This window comes from Panthera onca, chromosome B3, assembly GCF_046562875.1.
Source record: "Panthera onca isolate mPanOnc1 chromosome B3, mPanOnc1 haplotype 2, whole genome shotgun sequence".
NCBI classification, from domain to species: Eukaryota; Metazoa; Chordata; class Mammalia; order Carnivora; family Felidae; genus Panthera; species Panthera onca.
In genome coordinates this window covers 54,793,454-54,813,978 of record NC_138344.1, presented here as the reverse complement: position 1 = coordinate 54,813,978, position 20,525 = coordinate 54,793,454, and the positions used below count along the sequence as shown (strand labels likewise).

The following is a 20,525-nucleotide window of genomic DNA, read 5'->3' as shown; positions in this document are numbered from 1 at the left end:
CTTAGGGCCCTGCAATATGGAGATTTAATTGAAATGGAAGTTTCATCAGGATGACTTAAAGATAAAGGCAATAAATCTTGTGAGAAGTAAAATCTTTAAAATACATATTGATTTGTATAGCCTGAAGAATGGAGGGATGAGAAAAAGCGTAATAATGGTTAAATATACACAAGAACGTTGTAAAAACTGTTAGCTACTCTCAGAGAACAGCTTAAGCGACTGCATGGGGAATTAGAATAGAAGCCCAGGAAGCCTCCTGGGTCTCAGGAACTGTGGAGCCAACACTGGGACACCTTACTAAAAGGGACACCAAAGGAGAGGAGAGAGAGCTGTCTTTATGGAATGAGCTAACCGTGCTGACTTGGAAGCATGGTTTTATGCTTTTGCATTCTCTTGGAAAGGATTTTGTATATATGTGAAGTAAAAGGCAATTCATTCACATCTGATAGAATTTTCAGAGCCTATAAAAGTACACAATAGTAGTACCTACAACAGTGTTTCTTTTCTTAGCCTTATGTTATAATTATCTCAGGAAGGGGCTGGCTCCTAAGTAGCTCAATCGGTTAAGCCACCGACTTTGGCTCAGGTCATGATCTCCCAGTTCGTGAGTCTGCACTGGCAGCGCAGAACCTGCTTAGGATTCTCTCTCTCTCCCTCTCTCTCTGCCCTTCCCTGCCCTCTCCTCTCAAAATAAGTAAATTAAAAAAATAAGAATCTAAAGAATCTCAAATAATTCTCATTCCAGAATTGACTTGACTTTCATTTAAAGGATTTAAATGAAATTTTTATAGGGTTGGTTTTTTTAATGTTTATTTCTTTATTTTTGAGAGAGAGAGAGCAAAGGAGGGGCACAGAGAAACACACACACAGAAAGAGGATCTGAAGCAGGCTCTGCAATAAGAGCCAGATACGGGGCTCAAACTCATGAACCATGAAATCGTGACCTTAGCTAAAGTCAGACACTTAACCAACTGAGCCACCCAGGCGCCCCAAATGAAATTTTTAGAAAGCATGTGTTTGTGTGTGTGTGTGTTCATGTGTGTGTGTGTGGGGGGGGGCAGTGGGGGCGCAGTGGTATTACTAAATCAAACAATGCTAAGGTGTAGATCTCTAAAAGAATTGCCATTACCATTTCTTATAAGGTTATCCCTTTAAAGAAGCAACTTGTAAACTGATATAGACTTAGGAGCTAATTCTAGTTTTGAAAATCCAATTAAGAATGCTTATAGATGGGGGCACCTGAGTGGCTCAGTCGGTTAAGCATCCAACTTTGGCTCAGGTCATGATCTCACGGTTTGTGGGTTCGGGCCTCACATGGGGCTCTGTGAGGACAGCTCAGAGCCTGGAGCCTGCTTCAGATTCTGTGTCTCCCTCTCTCTTTGTTCCTCTCTCTCCCTCAAAAATAAATAAAAAACATTAAAAAACGGGAAAAAAAAGAATGTCTACCCTTTCTGCCAAAGGAAAATGTTTGATCTATCTTTAGACTGTTATTTTAAATTGACCCTTCTTTTTCTCTGCAGTAGCTTCACACATGAGCAACACATAGAAGGTGTTTTAAAAATTGTGTTGAATGAATACATACTGATTTTCCTGAATCGCATCAATAATTCTAGTGTGAGAAGTTCTCTTCAATTGCATTAAAATGACACCTGCAGCAATCCCCATAGTGGGAAAGGTTCCTACAGCCATTGAGTGGTGTGAATCATTGCTTGGTTTACTCATGGAGATATACTTAAATCTACAAGGTGCCCTTGGAAATGTGCTCTCCAACTGACCCAAGAGAAGTTGTGTTACATTATGACTAAAAAAGGTTACGCCCTTAAATTCTTTTGTTTTTCACCTTATAAATTTCTGGTCCAATTAAAAGAAAAGTCAAGATCCCAAATCATGTCAAAATGCAGAATATGATTTTTTCAATTTTATGTTTTTCTTAGGTTCAAGAAGATGTCTAGAGATGAAGACAAGGAAGATGAGAGAGACAGGAAATTCACACACACACACACACACACACACACACACACACACACACAGAAACATGAAAGTGTGTCTCCCTTAAAAGGGATGAGAAAACAAGAACGCTTAAAAGAACTCTGGAAAGACTCAGGTTCAAGTTCAAATTTCAATTATGCCACCATCTACATGACCTTGAACAAGTGACTTTGTAGCAATGTCCTCACCTGCCAAGACAGGGCACTGATTTTTTTTTTAATGTTTATTTATTTTTGAGAGAGAGACAGAGACAGAGCACAAGCGGGGGAGGGTCAGGGAGAGAGAGGGAGACCCAGAATCTGAAGCAGGCTCCAGGCTCTGAGCTGTCAGCACAGAGCCCGATGCAGGCCTCAAACCCACAGACTGCGAGATCATGACCTGAGCTGAAGTCAGATGTTCAACTGACTGAGCCACCCAGGTGCCCCAGGGCACTGGTGGTTTTAAAGTCCCTTATTGCTTTATGGAGATCCCAACCTTCATCTGTCACAGTAGCTTCAGACTTCTGAGGAACAGGCATGTGCGTTCTTGTGGCATGTGGGTACTCAGGAAGGAAGGACACAACTAAACCCACCAGCCGACCTGTACCACTTCTCACATCTAAAATGTTCTTACTTATCTCAACTCTTCTCATTCTGATACTTTGAGCATTTGGTCCTGTTCCTGGACTGATGCTACCAACACATTCTGCTTTGCTTTGGATGACCTCATTGCTGCCATATTACTTTTTCTGAGAAGATCAGACGACAAACAGTGGTGCCCGGCACCATGAAAGGAATGACATTGGACAGAAAGGTTGACCCTGTGCAGACGTTCTGTACAGCCTCACTATCTCCAGTGAACACACATGTTGTGATAGTGATGTTGTTGGTATTCAGACACACCACTCTGCGAAAATGGTCTTGGTTCTTTTTGAGGTTGGTCATGGGCCAGAATAGGGATGGGCTTTGAATCAAACACAGGTGTGCCCATTTCCCAGCATTAGACCCATCTCCAGAAGCTTAGATAAGCAGCCAGGTTGGCCAAGAATTTACCAACCTCTAGCTAACGAGAAGGTAGAAAGACAAGTATATAAAAAGCCCCAACTGCCAAAAAAGAATGTGACTTTCCATTGACATGATAACTTTGCATGGAGGTCTGAGATGGAATCAGATGCAGATATGAATTCTTTTCCCTCCACCTCGTAGCCAGACAGACCCATAACTCTACCTTTGGGTATCAAGCACTATATTAGGGAGGATTTTTTTTTAATCTTAGATACATATTCTTCAAACTTTTTTCATTTGGTTTCCTAATTGGATGTTCATGGACAAGAGGCTGAGAACTCTTCTTAGAGGATAACAGGGCCTTCTTTACTAGTTTTATATTTATTTTTAATAGACCAGGGTTTTTTTGTTTTGTTTCTGTTTTTCCATTTTTTAATAAACTAGAAATTCAAAAGCGCAGCTTCTCAGGTCAACCACCAGATGGTGCTGTGGCACTGAAGCAAGGAGTCCTCCCCGCTTAGAACTCCGCCCAAAGAAGTAAGCCAGCAGTCAGTCCACAGTAAACTGATGTCACCAGGATAGTAGTCCATATATTTTATAACCATAACCATAAATGTAAATAAACAGGCTAATTTAAATTATTTTTGTGGTCTTTAAAAAAAATTTTTTTTTAACTTTCTTCAGAGACTGAAAACCATGGCCTTCCTATATACACCCAGATAGACTGGGGCCTCTTCACATACCAGATTCAGAGAAACTATTTAAACCTCCCTGGACTAGTACACATTTGGAATGAGAGGTGAAGAGAATATGTATTACGGGGCAAGCTGTATTAGTCACTAAGTAAACTCAAAACATTCTTAGAGTGACTTACCTTTTCTACAGAAAAGGCCCTTTATAAAATGAGGCGTTCACTAAAGGGTCCCAGCTAAGATGGAAAAAAAAGGAGCAACTGCCCCGACTTGAATCTACTAATGCTAAAAGTGAATTGGGTAGATGAGAGATAGTGGGAACATTCAGGATTCTTAGCAAGGAGCCTGGACTCCTCTGCCTGACAGCTATGCTCTTCCTCATCCTGGAGGTCCCGCCCTCTGTCCCTTACCCATCCACTGACATCCTGCTTCCCAGGGGCACCTAGGGCCTGTTCATTGGCACACTGAAGGTTATTTTCTGCCTTCACACCCCCTAACTCCTTTTCAGTATGTGACTTTCTGGGGTGCCTTATTCCAAGGTGTCTTCTCCCGGAGAAATTTGCTCTTCCTCCTTCTCAGGTGATACTCATCTCCTGATTTCCTCTCCTCCTCCCGACTACTCCTCTGGCCCTTTATGGTCTCCTCTTACCACTCCCCGAGAGCCTCAGCCCTCTTCTTTCCTGGTTCCTCCCTCAGTGATCTTGCTTACTCTTAGGGCTATGAGGCAGTTTTTCCAAACCTGCACCTGAAGGTCTGGTCTCCCTCTCTATCTCTCTCTGTCTCTCCCACCCCCACACTCCCATCCCCTTCAGCTCTACTCCCACCTTTCCACCTCCCTGACCCTGAGCTTCTCCTGCCTGCTGAACATTTTCCCCAGATGAACCAAACTCATTAGATAATTCTGTAACATCTTCTTTCTGGTTTCACTATTTTCTTTATTTATTCTAGGACTTAGAACATTTTTTTTTCTTTTTTACAAATACAATAAATATTCATTACAGGAGTTATAGAAAATAAAAAGCTACCAAGAAAAAAAATTATGTAAATCTCACTATCTAAAGATTAATTAAATACTATTAATATTTTGGCATCTCTTTCTTTTTAATCTTTCCAATCTTTCTTCTAAGTATATCTCCCTACAAAATGTTACCTGGGGTCATGCTATACCCATTATTTCACAATCTCCTTTTTGCACAAAATAACATTGTCAACATTTTCCCCATGTCATTATTCACTCTAACACTAGCTGTAAATTGTTGCATAGTAGTACATCCTATGGATTCATTTAAATAATTTGCATTTATGAATATTAAATTAATTTTTTCTGTTATATAAATAACATACGACAACAATCTTTATTGCTTAGTCTTTGTGCATGTCCTAATTATTTCCTTAGAAGTTAAATTGCTGGTTCAAAAGTACTTCCCTCTTTAAGACTTTGGGTACAAATTGTCATCTTGCTCTCCAAAATGTTTGGATCTATACTCCTACCAGCATTGTTAAGAAAAACTACTACTCTAAGCCCCATCTTACCTTTTTTTCAATATTTAAAATTTGAAGATGAAATATGAGATCTATTTATAAGTTGATTCCTAACGAAGTAGCTAGTAAGCTTTTGAAAATTTTTAAATGTTTCTTGGTGCCTTGTAATGTTCTTTTTTAAAGCTGTGCTCAGGACCCTGAATTGATTCACTTGCTTAATAGCTGGCTGAACTTAGGAAAATGATCTCACTTTCTCAATGCCAGTGTTTGCTTTGGTAACCAAAGGAATAAATTAATATCGACCTCCGAGAGTTGTTGTGAGGATGAATTGAGACAATGCCTGCCACATGGTGGGCATGCAATAAATGGTAAATGTTTTTCCCCTATTTCCCTAGTGGATTGTCTTTTTCCAATTTGTAATAATCCCTGTTTCTTCAATGGCAACACCACTCCAAATCACAAGGATGATGATGATGATGATGATGATGATGATGATAATAATAGCTACCATTTATTATATACTTACTAGGAGCCACATATGGAGATGTTTGCATTGTATATATCTCATTAAGTCCTCAGGAACATCTGATTTCTATTTCTTCACCAACCTTTACATCTAAATTGTTGCCAAGTTCCATTAGTTCCCATATTTGTCCAAACTGTCGCTTCCTCCCCCAGTGCAATGCAAACATTACCACTCCTGCCCAGGACTAATGAGATATCCTCAAAATTGGACTGTACAATTCCAGACTGTTTTCTGTCCTCCAGTATCATTTTCACAGATACAAATGCCAGAAAACTTATCACTTTGCAATTTCAGCAAAAAGGCAGAAGCCAGAATAATGGCTATAAAGCTCAAAATCTTTTAATGGCTCCCAGTGGCCTTCTGGCCAGCACTCAAAGCCCTCTACACTCTGTTTCTGACCTATCTCTTCGGCCACGGCTCCCCTACTTCTATTCCTTCACTTCTCTGCAACCCCAGCCTTCCACACACACTCACATACCACCCAAACACATAGCCCCAAGCTCTCATTACAGGATTTTTTCATCCACAAATCTCGACTGAGCCCCTGCTATGTTCCACACACTGTTGTCCAGGACCCCCTCCTTCTCTAGGCACATCCTATTTCTCTCTGCCATTAAATGATGAGCCCAGGCTAGCCAGGAACTGTTTTCCTCCACAATGATTAGTTCAGCCCCTTTCATATTAGCATGTAATTAATAATTATTTGTGGGCTTGAAAATTATGTCAGCACCTCTGTGCAGAAATTAAAGTCCAGGGGCTGAGGTGAGTTGAAAAGATTTAACACCACAGGGTTGTGCAAGTAGGGGGTATGTTGACAACAGAGTGGCTTCTCACAGAAGTTTCTATAACCAAGATAAGTAAGAAAGGGAATGAGAGACTGAAAAAGGAGGCATAAGGATGACGAAATGCTAACATAGTAATCCAAGAAAATTACTCTGTGTTTCTAAGTCATCTGTCTTGTAGGTAGATCCATTCCCCTAAAGAAGAAAGCAAGTGACTGACTTGAATCTTAGAACTCCTCACCACTGCTTACTGAAAAGAAATGACATGTCTGAGCTGTTCAGCGACTGATGGTAAAGTTACCAAACATCTAGATTTCCTGATCTATTTGTTCTTTCTCTCACCCTGTCTTTTCAGGTTGAGAGAAAAGACTTTGTTGTTCAGAGGCCTTGCCCAAAATAGCATGCAGTTACTCTTTCGGGAAACTCAGGCTTAACTAAAAGCAGTTGCTCTTTGCTGGTATCTTTTGTTGTATTTCATTCTTACACCCCTGTTCCCCTTCACTAGTTCCTGTTTCTCCTACTCACCTTTGGTGATTATCCATTCTTCATTGTACAGTTTACAATGAGTCAGTTTCAACTGAGTATTGTGTAGTACTTGTCACCTGTTTCTTCCTTTCCATGTCATCAAGCCATATTCTTTTGGCAAGCATTTACTGAGTATCTACTACATGTCAGGTCTTGTGTTAGCAGCTGGTCCTCATCATTTCGTTTTTTAAAAGTTTTCTTTATTTTGAGAGAAAGAGACACAGAGAGCACGAAACAGAGAATCCCAAGCAGGCTCCAAGCTGTTAGCACAGAGCCCAAGGTGGGGGTTGATCCCACAAACCATGAGATCATGACCTGAGCCAAAATAAGAGTCAGAAGCTTAACTGACTGAGCCACCCAGGTGCCCCTTATCATTTCATTTTTTACTATAACAATAGCTTCCAAATAGATCTCCCTGTCTTATGTTTCTTCCTGAATCCATCCTGCTCCCAAATCAATCTTCGTGAAGCTCTGCTCTGTCAACAGAATTCTCCACCCATTTGCTTGAAGATTAAGTGCCTACTTATCAGCCCTCTAGATGCCTTTTAGAAATCTTTTTCTCTGCACCCAATCTGCTTTCTAGTAAATATGTTCTATTCATTTGCCCTCCACCCCCAGCATACCATGTACATTTCCATCTTTGATTTATAGCTCTTTGAATTTCCAAATGCTACTCCATGTGTGTACTTAATAAATGGGGGGGGGGGGAGAGAAACTCTATCCCTGGGGTGGCAGAGGATGCCACCCTAATAGGTTCTAGTCAAGGAGAAGAAGCAACCTAAGACTCATCCCTACAAGGAATCTGAATGTCCCAGAGTTAGGGATAAGAAGCAACAATAACCATGTCTGTCTAAAGAGGTCCAATGAGCTAAGGAACTTCCAGCCCTTCATCCAAAGTTTGACTGGGAGATGAGTTTCTTTAGGCAAACTTGCTAAATCCTGGGATGAGAAATCCAATCAACTTACTCTTTCATTCACTGAGATACTCAACAAAAATAGGTATTTTTGTTCCAACACCTATGTGCTTGGCTTTGGGGTGAGTGCTTTGGAAACAACAGTGAATAAGGTAAACAGGTTCCTGCCCTCATGGAGGTTTCAGTAGAAAGGAAAGACATTAAACACATCAACAAATGGTAAATAAAATAACAAAAATGTGGGGTTAGTGTTAATAAGAAGAGAAATAAAGTATGATGATGCAAAAGGGTGGGATATGTTATTGGAGATAGGAGGGGCTATCAGTCAAAGAAGGTCTCTCTGAAGAAGAGACATTTAAGCTGAGATCCAAAACATGAGAAGAAGCCAAACACTCAAAATGAGATGTCAGACTCTTGAACAGCAAAGGTACAGGCTCAACATACATGTGTGGTGCATGCGCACGTACACACACACACACACACACACACACACTTGCTGTGACTAATGTGGGCCAATAACCTCACTGGCTTGGGTCTCTATGTAGTTCATTCATCCATTGGGGATGCAGCAGCCAGCTCCTTCTATTATTATAACCAGAACAGCTTCTCTTTTGATTATACAAAAGATAATAAACCTTTTGGTATGAGGGTCCCTCAGATGACCGGGATCTAAATCCCAGCTACATAATTTTTTCTACTTTGCTCTGCTAGCTGGGCTATTTATTTCCAACTCAAATTCACATAATATTTCTAGAACCCAATACAGCACTCTAGTGATCCTCATTACCCTGTATATTGAAAAAAAAACCTCCTTGTTACATTTTAAAGTTGGTATATACCAGTTCTTAAGAAAATCTAGAAGTTGCTTTCCATACCTCGTTGATTAACTGGATCTTTAGCTACGTAGGCAACATAGTCTGTAGTATCCTATAAAAAAGGGAAAACGATTGCATTTAAAATGAATGGATTGTACTGTTGAAAGATAAGAGTACATTTAGGACATGATACTGAGGTACGGACTTAAATACAAATGTTTCTATTTAAAGAGAAAAGGAAAGCACCCTAAAAGGGAACATAAATATACACTGGGTAGTTTAGCAATTGTGGAGTCCTGATTCTCTGTCCCTTGGAGAGAGAAGTTGAAAATTAAAAATTTAGAGGCAGAGTTAGTGATACTTACTCACTAAGAATAAAAAGGAATCCAGATAGGGAATATATTGGTACAGATATTCTTAAAAAATAGTAAGGGATCATGACTCTCTCCTGTTTTGAAAGTTGAAATACCAGGGGTTATCTAGTCACAAAGGAGTCATAAACTGGGAGGCAGCACCATGATTTCCCAGTTGTCCAGACAGACACCATGTATGTCAGAAAATAATTAAAGAGACACATTGGTTTTTGTGGTTGTTAGCTCGCTCGAGTGCAGTGCAAGTTAAGAAATAAAGCAAAAATACAAAGCATTTATCTGATCAATATATAGAAAGGAAAAATCATGTTTGAAAACAAGAACCCATGAAAACCCTAAGGATTTCAAAAAGAGGTGTTGCTGACGTTGTAAAAACAAGCAAAAAGCCACTTGGTAATTCTGACTTTTATTGAAAACAGTAAACTGATGAATGATAAGATCTTAATAATTAAAGATGCTTTTTGTTATCTCGGTTCTCAGGGAAAAAAATACACACAATGCCATTTGCAGATTAGAAGCATGACTCTCCAGAGGGAAGATGCAATCAACTGGCAGGAAATAAAAGCCCGTTTGTAATACCCTCAAGGACAATCACTTAATAACCCACAGTGAAACACACAGGAAGCAGATCTCAGGGTCAGCGTAACTTGTCTTCAGTTATTTTAAAAAATAACAAACACCTAAATAAATTTATCTTATGCTAAAAGATAAAAGGTTTGAGATATCTTGTAAATAAATAAGGTCATATCTGTGAGCTTTGTTTTATATTAATTTAGAGGCAAAGTCACAGTTGCTGGGGACTTGGTTGCTATTTTTAAAACTGAAGGGATGGTAATGATGCCAGCAACACGGGTTGGCGCATTCGATGGTGGGAAAGAGGTTGTGGGACTTCATCCTCAAAACCGTCTCCAACAGTCTTACAGTTCTAAAATCAGTAACTGTAAATATCTGGGAGAATTTTAAGAATGTTAAAAGTAAAGCACAAATAGTAAAAAAATATATACAAAAATATATTTGTGACATACTTGTAATGCATTTTTGAAAAAGAGAAAGTATTTCTAGATACAGAAGCATTACAAACGACTGTCTTAAGGGCTGATGGGAGGAAGACAATTGTCTTTGAGAAGAGAGTAAAGGTGAGGGTGAGCAAAGGTCAAGAGGGAAGGAAGGATAGCTTATCTTTAACTGTTTTCATTTTTTGAAATGTTTATTTATTTTTGAGAGACAGAGAGACAGAGCACCAGCAGGGGAGGGGCAGAGAGAGAGGGAGGGAGACACAGAAGCTGAAGCAGGCTCCAGGCTCTGAGCCGTCAGCAAAGAGCCCAATGCAGGTCTTGAACCCACGAACCATGACATCATGACCTGAGCTGAAAATCAGATGCTTAACCGACTGAGCCACCCAGGCACTCCAAGAACAGCTAATCTTTTTTTAAACTCTGGAGGAAATCTGGTGGAAAGAAGGGTACTACTTTGGGCCACGGAGACTTTTAGCTTCTTGCACCCAGTTAGCTGAGAAGTTGTAAATTTCTAACAGACAAAGCTATGAGCATGTGCTGGCAATAGTGGTGATAGCTATCCCCTATCACGCGGTCCCAGGCATGGTACTAGCAGGTTATACACATCAATTCGCTGAATTCTCACAACACTGTGAGGCAAGGGTGATCATTCCCCATTTTATAGATGAGAACCCTGAAGCTAAGAGAGACTAAATAAGTCAAGTCTCCCTGACTCCAAAGCCTGGCAGTTCATTTGGGGGACCTTGAATGCCAATGCTTATGGTTGCCCCAGTTTTTTATTTTAAATAGAATTGCAGGTTTTCTTTCCAGCTTCAGAGAGCACAGGGGCCCCACTCAAATCAGTAGGTACAAACTTCCCCACAGCGGCTAGGAATTCTTTACCGTTTGTTTCTGGGCAGTACTTTGGTGGGTTGAAAGTACTAAAGAACTAAAGGCACATGAAGACAATCTATTAGGACTGGGACAACTAGGATAGACGTCATGCAGGGCATGCCTAGGGTAAACGAGGATCTGAGTGCCAATGTGAACATGACAACAACTCTTGAAACTTGAAAGGGAAATTTAGAGCAAATGTCTGTAAATATTTTTAACACTTCACTTATACAACTCATTACTTTAAATAACTTAAGGAAAGTATTTGAGCTCCTTCGTGGATGACTGAGCTATAATGGGTTAGGAATAAAAGAGACAATGCTGGCCTCTTCAGGCTGGATTCAGTCAGCCCTCTCTGTACCAAACAAGTCCCTGGTTGTCACCGTTGAGGCAAAATTACAAGGCTTGGTGGATGGGAGTTCAGATTCAGTACCAGGCTCACACTGCAGCTAAGTGCTAGGCTTTTTGCATACCCCCTGTTTGCTAATGAATCCATAATTAGCCATCCACGGAATCTCTTGAGGATGAGGTAGAGTTCTTAAAATCTGGTTTACGTATTAATTAAATAGCACCATGGAACTAATATATTCATTTGGAAATAACTATGCCCAAAGCGGAAAGGTGAGGAAGTAGAGAGGCCTAAGGGGAAAATTAAGTATCCATTAATAAAAGAAAAAAAAATCCCAATGATCTGAAGTCCTACTATAAATACTGCTTTTCTTCCGTATGCTTCAGACAGGTTCTGAAGACAGGGTGTCTAGGTTTGACGTGCTTAAATATTTTGAATCACAGGTAGCCAGTGTGAAGACAAGTAATTATTGAAATATTTTTAAGAATAGGGTAATGTGAATAGCATTTAACTATATATTTCACACACTAAAAGGTTATACCAACAACCAAGTGAAGAAAGTTGCTTAAATACTTTAGATGCCAGTAAAGGAAGCAACGATTACAACAGAGTAGCTTTGGAACTTTATTTCCTTTTAGGATAGACAATAATTTTTCCTTTTGAATATTTAGCATAGAGGTCAAAACTCTGCAGTGACATCAGCTGCCAGATTTAGTTTTTACTACCATTCCATACCTCTCCTGGATTTCTGAGTTGTATGTCCTATCGTTTATGGTCCTACATTTTATTCCTCAATTAGAAGTGAGAAACTAAGTGTGGTGGCTAGAAAAAAATCAGCCGTTACACTGGATTTTACTGCCGCATTTCTGAAGGATACAATCTTTAATAATAAATGCTCAGCAGAACAGAAGGCAATACACTGGCAGTAAGAACAAAATCTGCATGTGCTCCCGATATATTTTCTTGACCTTACTGATGTTCAATCATTCTAAAAGTCAGACTCAGTCCTCTTCTAGCTTCTGGATGTTTGCAGGTAGGAGAAAAATGTCATAATATCATGAAGCAGCAAAATCTTCCTTCTAACCCCTCAGTTCAAACAGATTTGTTTCTTGGTCAGTCTCAGGCTTCCTAACTTCAATGCCTCTCTTCTTCCACTCCGGTTCAGAAGTGATGTGGTAGGGAGTCAGGGAATGACCTTCCACTCTGTAAAGAAGGCTTGGAGACAGAGCACTTGCTCCGTCTCACACAATTCGTGGGAAACGAGCACCACGTGGCCTCTAGGGAGGAAGGAACTGCAGTTCTCTCCCACCAGCTGTGTGTTCCCTCTGTGAATTTCTGCAAACCTGGTTGCTCACTTTAGATTGGACATAGTTGCCTCAGTTGGCAGCCAGAGTGGCAAACAGGCTTCCCCTATTTCCAAGTCCAACTGCCTAATAGGAGCTGCCTGGAACTCTGTGTGAAGAAGAGTGCTGAGGGAGGACTGGTAACACATGTATGACATCCTTGATTTCCATGACTTAGATGTTACCTACAAGAACAGTCTCGGATGATAACTCCATGACTAACAACACAATGGAAAATTATTAGCTCATTTGCTAATCCAAACATTTTAAAAATAAGTAATGGAAACTATTTTACCAAAGTCAAATTTTTGAATGCACATAGCTATTCACAAATTGTAATAAAACACTGGAAAAGACATGTAATGGCTAACATGCTTTACATGGAAGTTCTTTTAACTCTTATAAAAAGGACTTTTATAAATCTATACTTACAGGATCCCCTCCAGAGGCAAATGAAATAGACTGCATATGATGATTTGCAATAATCTGTAAAACATAAACAAATTAAACATGTATGATGCTACAAGTTAAATGCCTAGTTACATACAATCTAACAGTAATGGTCGTACATTTGTATGCTTTGTCTTTGCCTGTTCAGCATCCCTTTGGAAATTACCTATCCACATTCTATAATAATCTCATAAGGTTCAAGTAGGTTTGACAAGCCCGTCTCACCAGCCCCTTCCTTATGGCTGGACACAGGATCCAGGCCTAGGCCATCAGAAAACACCATTCCTCTGGATACAGCAGAGCCAATCAATATCATGGGGAGGAACTGAGACAGATAATAGGAAAGAATGCATCTTTCTCTGCCATTAAGGACCATGCCATTAGTTTAAGTCCAAAGCTTCTGGGATTCATCTTTTGCTGCCATGTGGGAAAAGCCTGATGGAAAAACAAAGTTTTCCCTCTGGAGAGTATCAGAGCTGAGAGTTAAAAAAAAAAAAAAAAATCTGGTGGTAATATTTGTTTCATCACTTCAACCAATACATTTCCCCCCTCTCTTTAGTTTTTATGCATTTTTTCTATTTTATTTATTTAATTTTATATATGTTGGTTTGAATTGGGTTTCAGTCATTCATCACCAAAAGCACACTAAAGCACTAACATTAAGAATTTCAATATGATGTAGACTATCCAAGTGAACTGCATTAGTTAGCTGAGAAGACCACCTCTTTTGAGATTTTGCCTCTTGAGATTTTAGGCTTGCTTATTTGGAAATCACAGAGTAATGACCAACTGACAGAGAAGTATTTGTCATACTGCTTTGAAGGTTCATTAAAATACCAACTGTGCACCAATTGGCTAAGCCTGTCTTGAGAAATGTTTAACATAATGTATACAAGAGTATAAGATACTCTTATATAAGATAGCCAGCAATTCTATTCTTAGATGTAGATCCACAGAATTGCGTAAATACAAGCACCAAAAACCTTCCCAAGAAAGATAATTACTGCCCTGTTTGTAATAGGTCCAAACTGGAATCAATCCCAATGATGATCACTGTGATATTTAAACAATGGACTACTATGTAGCAAACACACACACACACACACACACACACACAAAACAAATTTCTTGGGTAAAAGAAGCCACACACACACAAAGAATATATACTACATGGTTTAATTTATATAAAGTTCAAAAAACAGGCAAAAATATTTTATTCTGTTTGAAATCAGAACGGTGGTGCTCGTAGGGCAAAGAAAGAGAAAGCAAATGGTTTTCTGGAATCCTGAAAATCGTGTTTCTCGATCTGGGTAACAGTTACACAAATATGTCCATTTTGTGATAACCAAGCTGCACACTTAAGATTTGTGCACTTTTCTGTATTTGTGTTTTCTGTGTTTAGATTTCAGCTAAAAGTGATTACTAAAAATAAATCAATATACAAACATCAATGTCTTTCCCACATACCAGCAATAGCCAACTAGACACTGTATTGGAGTAAGGGGTACATTTTATGATAGTACCTGAGTATAAAATAGTAAGAATCACATAAGCCTTTTTGGAAAACTTCACTGAAGGGTATAAATAAGACACAAACAAGCAGAAAGATATATATTACTTTTATGGATGAGAAGACAATATTGTAAAAATGTCAATTCTCCCCCAAATTAATCTGTAAATTCCATGCAACTCAAATAAAAATTCCACCTATATTATTCGGGTAACTTTTCAAGCTACTTCCAAAATTCACATGGAAGAACAAATGTGCAAGAAGAGTTAAGGCAATCTTTTAAAGAACAAAGACACAAGATTTTTCTTATCAGCAAGACATATATTGTAACACTGTAGAAATTCGTTTGAATACAAAGTCTAAAACAAACTCACACATTTGTTTTCTTTTAATCTATGATAAATGTGGCACCAAACAACCAACAAAGGACAGTGATTAAATCAGTGAAGTTGGCTGAATTAGCTGTATATGTGTAAAAAAATATATAAATGAATCCTGTGCTTATCGTACTTAGATAAATAAATGTTTTATCCACAAAAAACCTATGCATGGGTGCCTGGGTTTATCAGTCCGTTAAGCCTCTGACTTCATCTCAGGTCATGATCTCACAATTTGTGGGTTTGAGCCCCGCATTTGGCTCTGTACTGACAGCTCACAGCCTGGAGCCTGCTTCAGATTCTGTGTCTCCCTCTCTCTCTGCAACTCCCCTGCTCACACGCTGTCTCTGTCTTTCTCTCTCTCTCTCAAAAATAAACATTAAAAAAAATTTTAACAAAATGTATGCAAACATTGAAGAAAAATAAAAGATCATGCTTGTGATCTTTGAAATAGGAAAATCCAACTTAATAAAAAAAAAAAGATATACAAGAAAAAAAAACCCTTCAATTTGAAGGGTTTACATGAAAACTCATTTTAAAACTTTTATAGGAGAAGAGACACCTGAAACCGGACAAATAACAACAGGGAAGGAGAATGTATTTGCAACATGTAAAACAAAGTATTCATATAGTTTATAAGAAATTCCTACAAATCAGTAAGAAAAAAAAAATAAACCAAAAATAAGGCCAGTTAATTTTCATAAGTAACACAAATGTTCAATAAACATGTTGAAAAATAATCTCTAAGAAATCAAGGCTATGGAAAATAAAACAAGGTATCATTAAACTGATAAAATTGCTCAACAAAACAGTGTGTGGCAAGGATATTCTCAAACACTGCTGATGAGAGCTGAAATCTGTACAGCAATCTTGGAGAGCAGTTTGACAGTATGTATTAAAACTAAAGTATGCATGCTCTACAATTCCGCCTTTCCACTCCTAGGTTATTTATTCTGTAGAAACATTGGCACATAGAAACATTACCCATAGTTTATATCAAAAAATCGGAAATTACTTGTGTATGGTTAGGTCAACTATAGAATAGCTATACAAACGGAATGCTACGGAAAAAAAGACTCATCTATGTATACTAACAAAGCTAAATCTTCAAGTCATTGCTGAGGTGCTTTTTGTAGCTTGAAGAGTTAGGTAAGACTTGCAAAAAAAAAAAAAACACAAAAAACCCCATACACACACAAGATTTTTCCACGAGGACATAAAGGTCCATATAAATGCAGAGGAAAAGAATTTAAAGAATACACACCAAACTGATTATGGTGGAAAGTTAACCTCCTGCGAAAATAAATGGAACCAAGTCCTTCTTCAGTATACTATCTTTTTAAAAAGATAATATGCTTATTTGCGAATTTAACTTTTTTTTTTTTTTTTTTTTTTTTTTTTATGGGGAAAGAAGGGCTGAATGAATGGATCAGTTGTCAGTATGTTGAGAACACTGTGATTTGGAGGTGGGGATTTAGAAGTCATGAGCGCAGAGACCAAAGGTAGTTGGAGCAGATGCTATTGCCTGGGGCGGGAGGAAAAGGAGCAGGAGAGAACCGAAGGGCGAAGGGGGAGGAAGAGCACTAAGCATAGTTACAGAAGCCACGTTACGGATTTTCAAGTTTACAGCATCATAATGCGCAGAACAGTTAGGGAAAGCGGAGATTACGTAACTCGCTAAACGTAGAGTCTACTAACGGAGTTCCAAAGGACCGAAACCTACACCACGGTTCCGAAGAGCGGGGACCTCCCCCGCGAGGGGGACGCCAAACGGGAGGCGGTGTTTGGGGGTCGCGCACACGCACAGGGTCACGCAGGCGCACGGCGTTTGCGCACGCGCACAACCCCTCGGCCGCGTAGCTCCGATCTTGCAAAAACACCTTTCGAGAGGTTGAGCAGCTTGTACAATGTCGGAAATGAACGAGCTGTCCGAGCTGTATGAAGAGAGCAGTGACCTGCAGATGGATGTGATGCTTGGCGAGGGTGACCTTCCGCAGATGGAGGTAGGCACCGGGAGCCGGGAGCCATCCCCGAACGCCTCCCGCAACGGGGCCCAGCCACAGCTCGAGGAGGAAGGCCCAATGGAGGAGGAGGCGGCCCAGCCAATGGCGGAGCCGCAGGGGGAACGAGGCCTTGCTAACCGGCCCAGCCCTGGGGAGCAGCCAGGCCTGATCGCGGGCCCTGACTTCGAGAGCGAGGACGAGGGCGAGGAATTTGATGACTGGGAGGACGACTACGATTATCCGGAAGAGGAGCAGCTGAGTGGTGCGGGCTACAGAGTATCAGCGGCCCTTGAAGAAGCCAACAAGATGTTTCTGAGAACATCCAGAGCAAGGGAAGCAGCCCTGGATGGCGGGTTTCAAATGCATTATGAGAAGACCCCGTTTGATCAGTTGGCTTTTATCGAAGAGCTTTTTTCACTTATGGTTGTCAATCGTCTGACCGAAGAACTCGGCTGTGATGAGATTATTGATAGAGAGTAATTAAATGCTGTTAAAAGAGGAGGAAAAGTTGAGGAGAGACCCAACATTCCACTGCCTTTTGGGTTCATTCCAGATAGTACAGTGCCAATGAAAAACTTAATCTTCAATAAAAGATTTTTGTCGTTGTTTTGCAGAATAGAATAGGGCAGTGACTGCACAGTTATGAAAAAGAAAAAATTGTTAAAGAAGAAAAGGCATTTTAGGACTGTGGAAATCTGTTTTCAAGAACCTTCCTGAAACACCTGTGGCTTTGACTTTGTTATTGATCCAGATTATTTTCCTTGCATTGGGGAAAATATCTTTCATATTTCACTGTAAGGGATGGTTTTGCGAGAGTAAGTTAATGTCAAGACAAACTGCCAATACAAGAGCCCAATGATATTAATTACATGAGAAAAAGTAACTAATACATCCAGTTTAGGACACAAGATGTCTGAGTTATTTGGACTGAAAACCCACTGAGAGAACTCTAAAGATTCCACTTTATGGTCTATCCAAGCCAATTATCAAAGGCTACATTTTTTTTAGTGTAAAATAAATTGGGTGTTCTTCAGTATCCGAAAAGGATAAGCAAACCCAAAAAGAAATATGTATCAGGTGTGCTATATCTCAAAATGTGTTTTCAAGAGCATCTGAAATTTTGATTGTACATGTATCTCGATGATTTATAAAGCTAGTATGATCCATAATTCCAGAAAATTTATTGTCTTAACCATTTTTAAAACTCAAAAATATCCATAGTAAAATTTCAAATTTAGATATTAAAAAATACGTGAAAGAACAAAGAAAACAAAACTATTTCTAACACTCTTATACTAGAGAAATTGTTTTACTCGCTCTCTGTTTTTCATTTAACTTTACAGGTGAAAGACTTTGGTTGAACTTCATAACATAAGAACTGTCAAAGGGAACATGTCAAGTAAAAGGAAAGCCCTGCATCTAAAAAAAGACTGAACAATTATACCCTCAATCTTTAAAGGTTTTAAACCTGCCCAGAAATCCTCATCAGTATCTGAAGTTTCCCTCTGTCTCCTCCTCTAATGAAGCTTGTTATTGGTTATGCACCAGCATTCGAGATAATAAAATTTCTTGTTCTGTGTATTTTGTTTGTTTGGCCAATAGTATTGTTCACATACTTTATTGAAATCCTACTTTTTATCGTATTATGCTATTTTATTTTATTACCGAAACCACTTTATGATTTAAATTTAACCACTATATGAGAAAGTGTTCCAGCTTCAAATACCTGACTTATAAGTTAATTTGTGGATATTAAACTTTGTAAATTCCTATAAGAGAATTTGCTAGCCTGAGAAAACCTGTCGTATTAACGAACATACTGCTGTGGTTATTGAGGTTCTGAAGTTGCATAAGACTAAAAATTGTGTCAGTTGTGCCCAATAAACAGTACATCAGTAGGTCTTAAGATCAATAAGACATTATGGCAGTAAAGGACACATCCAATACAACAGCACAACTCAACCTTATTTATGTTATAGTCACCTTTTAGGGAGTGGGTTCTTTTCTGTAAAAAAAAAATGGACTGAGGGTTATAAACACTAGGCTTAGTGAGGAGAAGGATAGATAGATACATGGGGAAACAAACAGGAGGTGAGATGTTAGCACTTAACCCTCTTCATCTGCCTCTCTCATGACTCACTTTCATTACGTTTTCAAAAGGCTTGTAGCTGCAGTTAGATGCATCTGGATAGATAATTGCTTGTATGATGTGAATTAACTGAATTTGATGGGGGGGGGGGGCGGAGAAGGATGCCAGTACATAAGGAGCACTGACCAATTGCATTTACCTCCAGATAAAGATGTCAGGAAATCAAAAACTGGTCTTCATACCAGGAAGTGTGATTAGGAAATCTGTGATTAGGTTCCTCTCTGAGACTAAGGAGGGAGCAAGAAGAAGGAAAAGAAAACTGCTACCTGTTGGACCTGAAGGCTCATTTACAGGATAAAGACCTGGACTCCACAACTGACTTCTGATGGTTGGTTCCTTGGTCTTGGAAAAACAGGCAGTAATCTGAGAGCACTGAAATTAGTACTTGTTTGTATTTACTAAAGAAACCCCTTTTAGAAGTGTAAAATCACTTTTTACGTCTTTTAAGCGTTAACACGTACTGGAAACAGCCTAGCTGGTTCAAATCTTGGCTAAAGGGGAACTAAAAAAGGAGTTCTATAGCGATTCTGGTCCTGATTTTGCGAACAGGGGAGTGGGTGGGGATGTGGAATGGGTAGAGAGAACTTTAAAAAGCTTATGAGTATATAGGGTGATTTGGGGGGGAGTTTTCTGGATCTATCCATATATTATTATATAGTGTTACATTATAAATGTTTGCTTAGATCAGACTGTCGCATTTGGCTGGCCTAAGGACACAGACTTACTGTGTTTGGCTCATGCTTAAAATTGCAATTCTTCATTAAAGACCAACATCTCATAATCCTGATAGAGCAACAAAACTCCTAAGATTTCCATCTTTTTTCCCCCCAAAAGTTGAAGATCTGGTAGCCCTTGACCAATAGTTATGTGGGATAAAGCATCCAACTCCCCATTCTAATCGGAAGATATTCTGTTGCCATGTTTCCCAGTATCGTCTCCCCAACATGGAGGCCAAGTGGCACTCACCATATATCATTATGCTTGCACCACTGTTTTTCTTGTACCTGCACAGTTAGCATTGTCTGCCTGGCCTCCCTATATTTGAAGTTCCCTCTCCTCATGGAGACTAAAGGATATCTCCATTTTCTGCCTGTTTTACCTTCTTTATCTCTTTATTACTCTTAGTAAAATTTCACTAGCTGTTAGAGTTGGTGGTAGGAATGTAGAAATGACTAAAGAATAGTGAGTGGAAGCTAGTCAGATATTTTTGCTTACATCCTTAACATATTGAAGTATATCAAGGAAGTCTGTTGCTTGAATTTTTAAAACAAGGAATATAGAAAAACTCCCTAGAACTTGCTTTTCCAATATGTATTTCCCATCCCCAAATATGGCAAGTTTTAAAAATCACAAGCATTATGTGTTTAATATAATTT

General features: G+C 39.2%; 2 protein-coding genes across 2 annotated transcripts in view; one reads left to right on the top strand and one right to left on the bottom strand.

The window, feature by feature from the left end:
- Positions 1-20,525, bottom strand: part of SHC4 (SHC adaptor protein 4) — a 129,530-nt gene that overhangs the window by 31,680 nt on the left and 77,325 nt on the right. Inside the window, exons 5-6 of the mRNA XM_060618596.3 lie at positions 13,093-13,146; positions 8,769-8,820 (exon numbers count right to left, since the gene is read on the bottom strand). Coding sequence (XP_060474579.1) covers positions 8,769-8,820; positions 13,093-13,146 — 106 coding nt within the window. The remainder of the gene's footprint in view (positions 1-8,768; positions 8,821-13,092; positions 13,147-20,525) is intronic.
- Positions 16,710-18,581, top strand: EID1 (EP300 interacting inhibitor of differentiation 1). Its single transcript, XM_060618598.3, has one exon. The coding sequence runs from the start codon at positions 16,905-16,907 to the stop codon at positions 17,478-17,480; it is 576 nt and encodes a 191-aa protein (XP_060474581.1). The 5' UTR covers positions 16,710-16,904; the 3' UTR covers positions 17,481-18,581.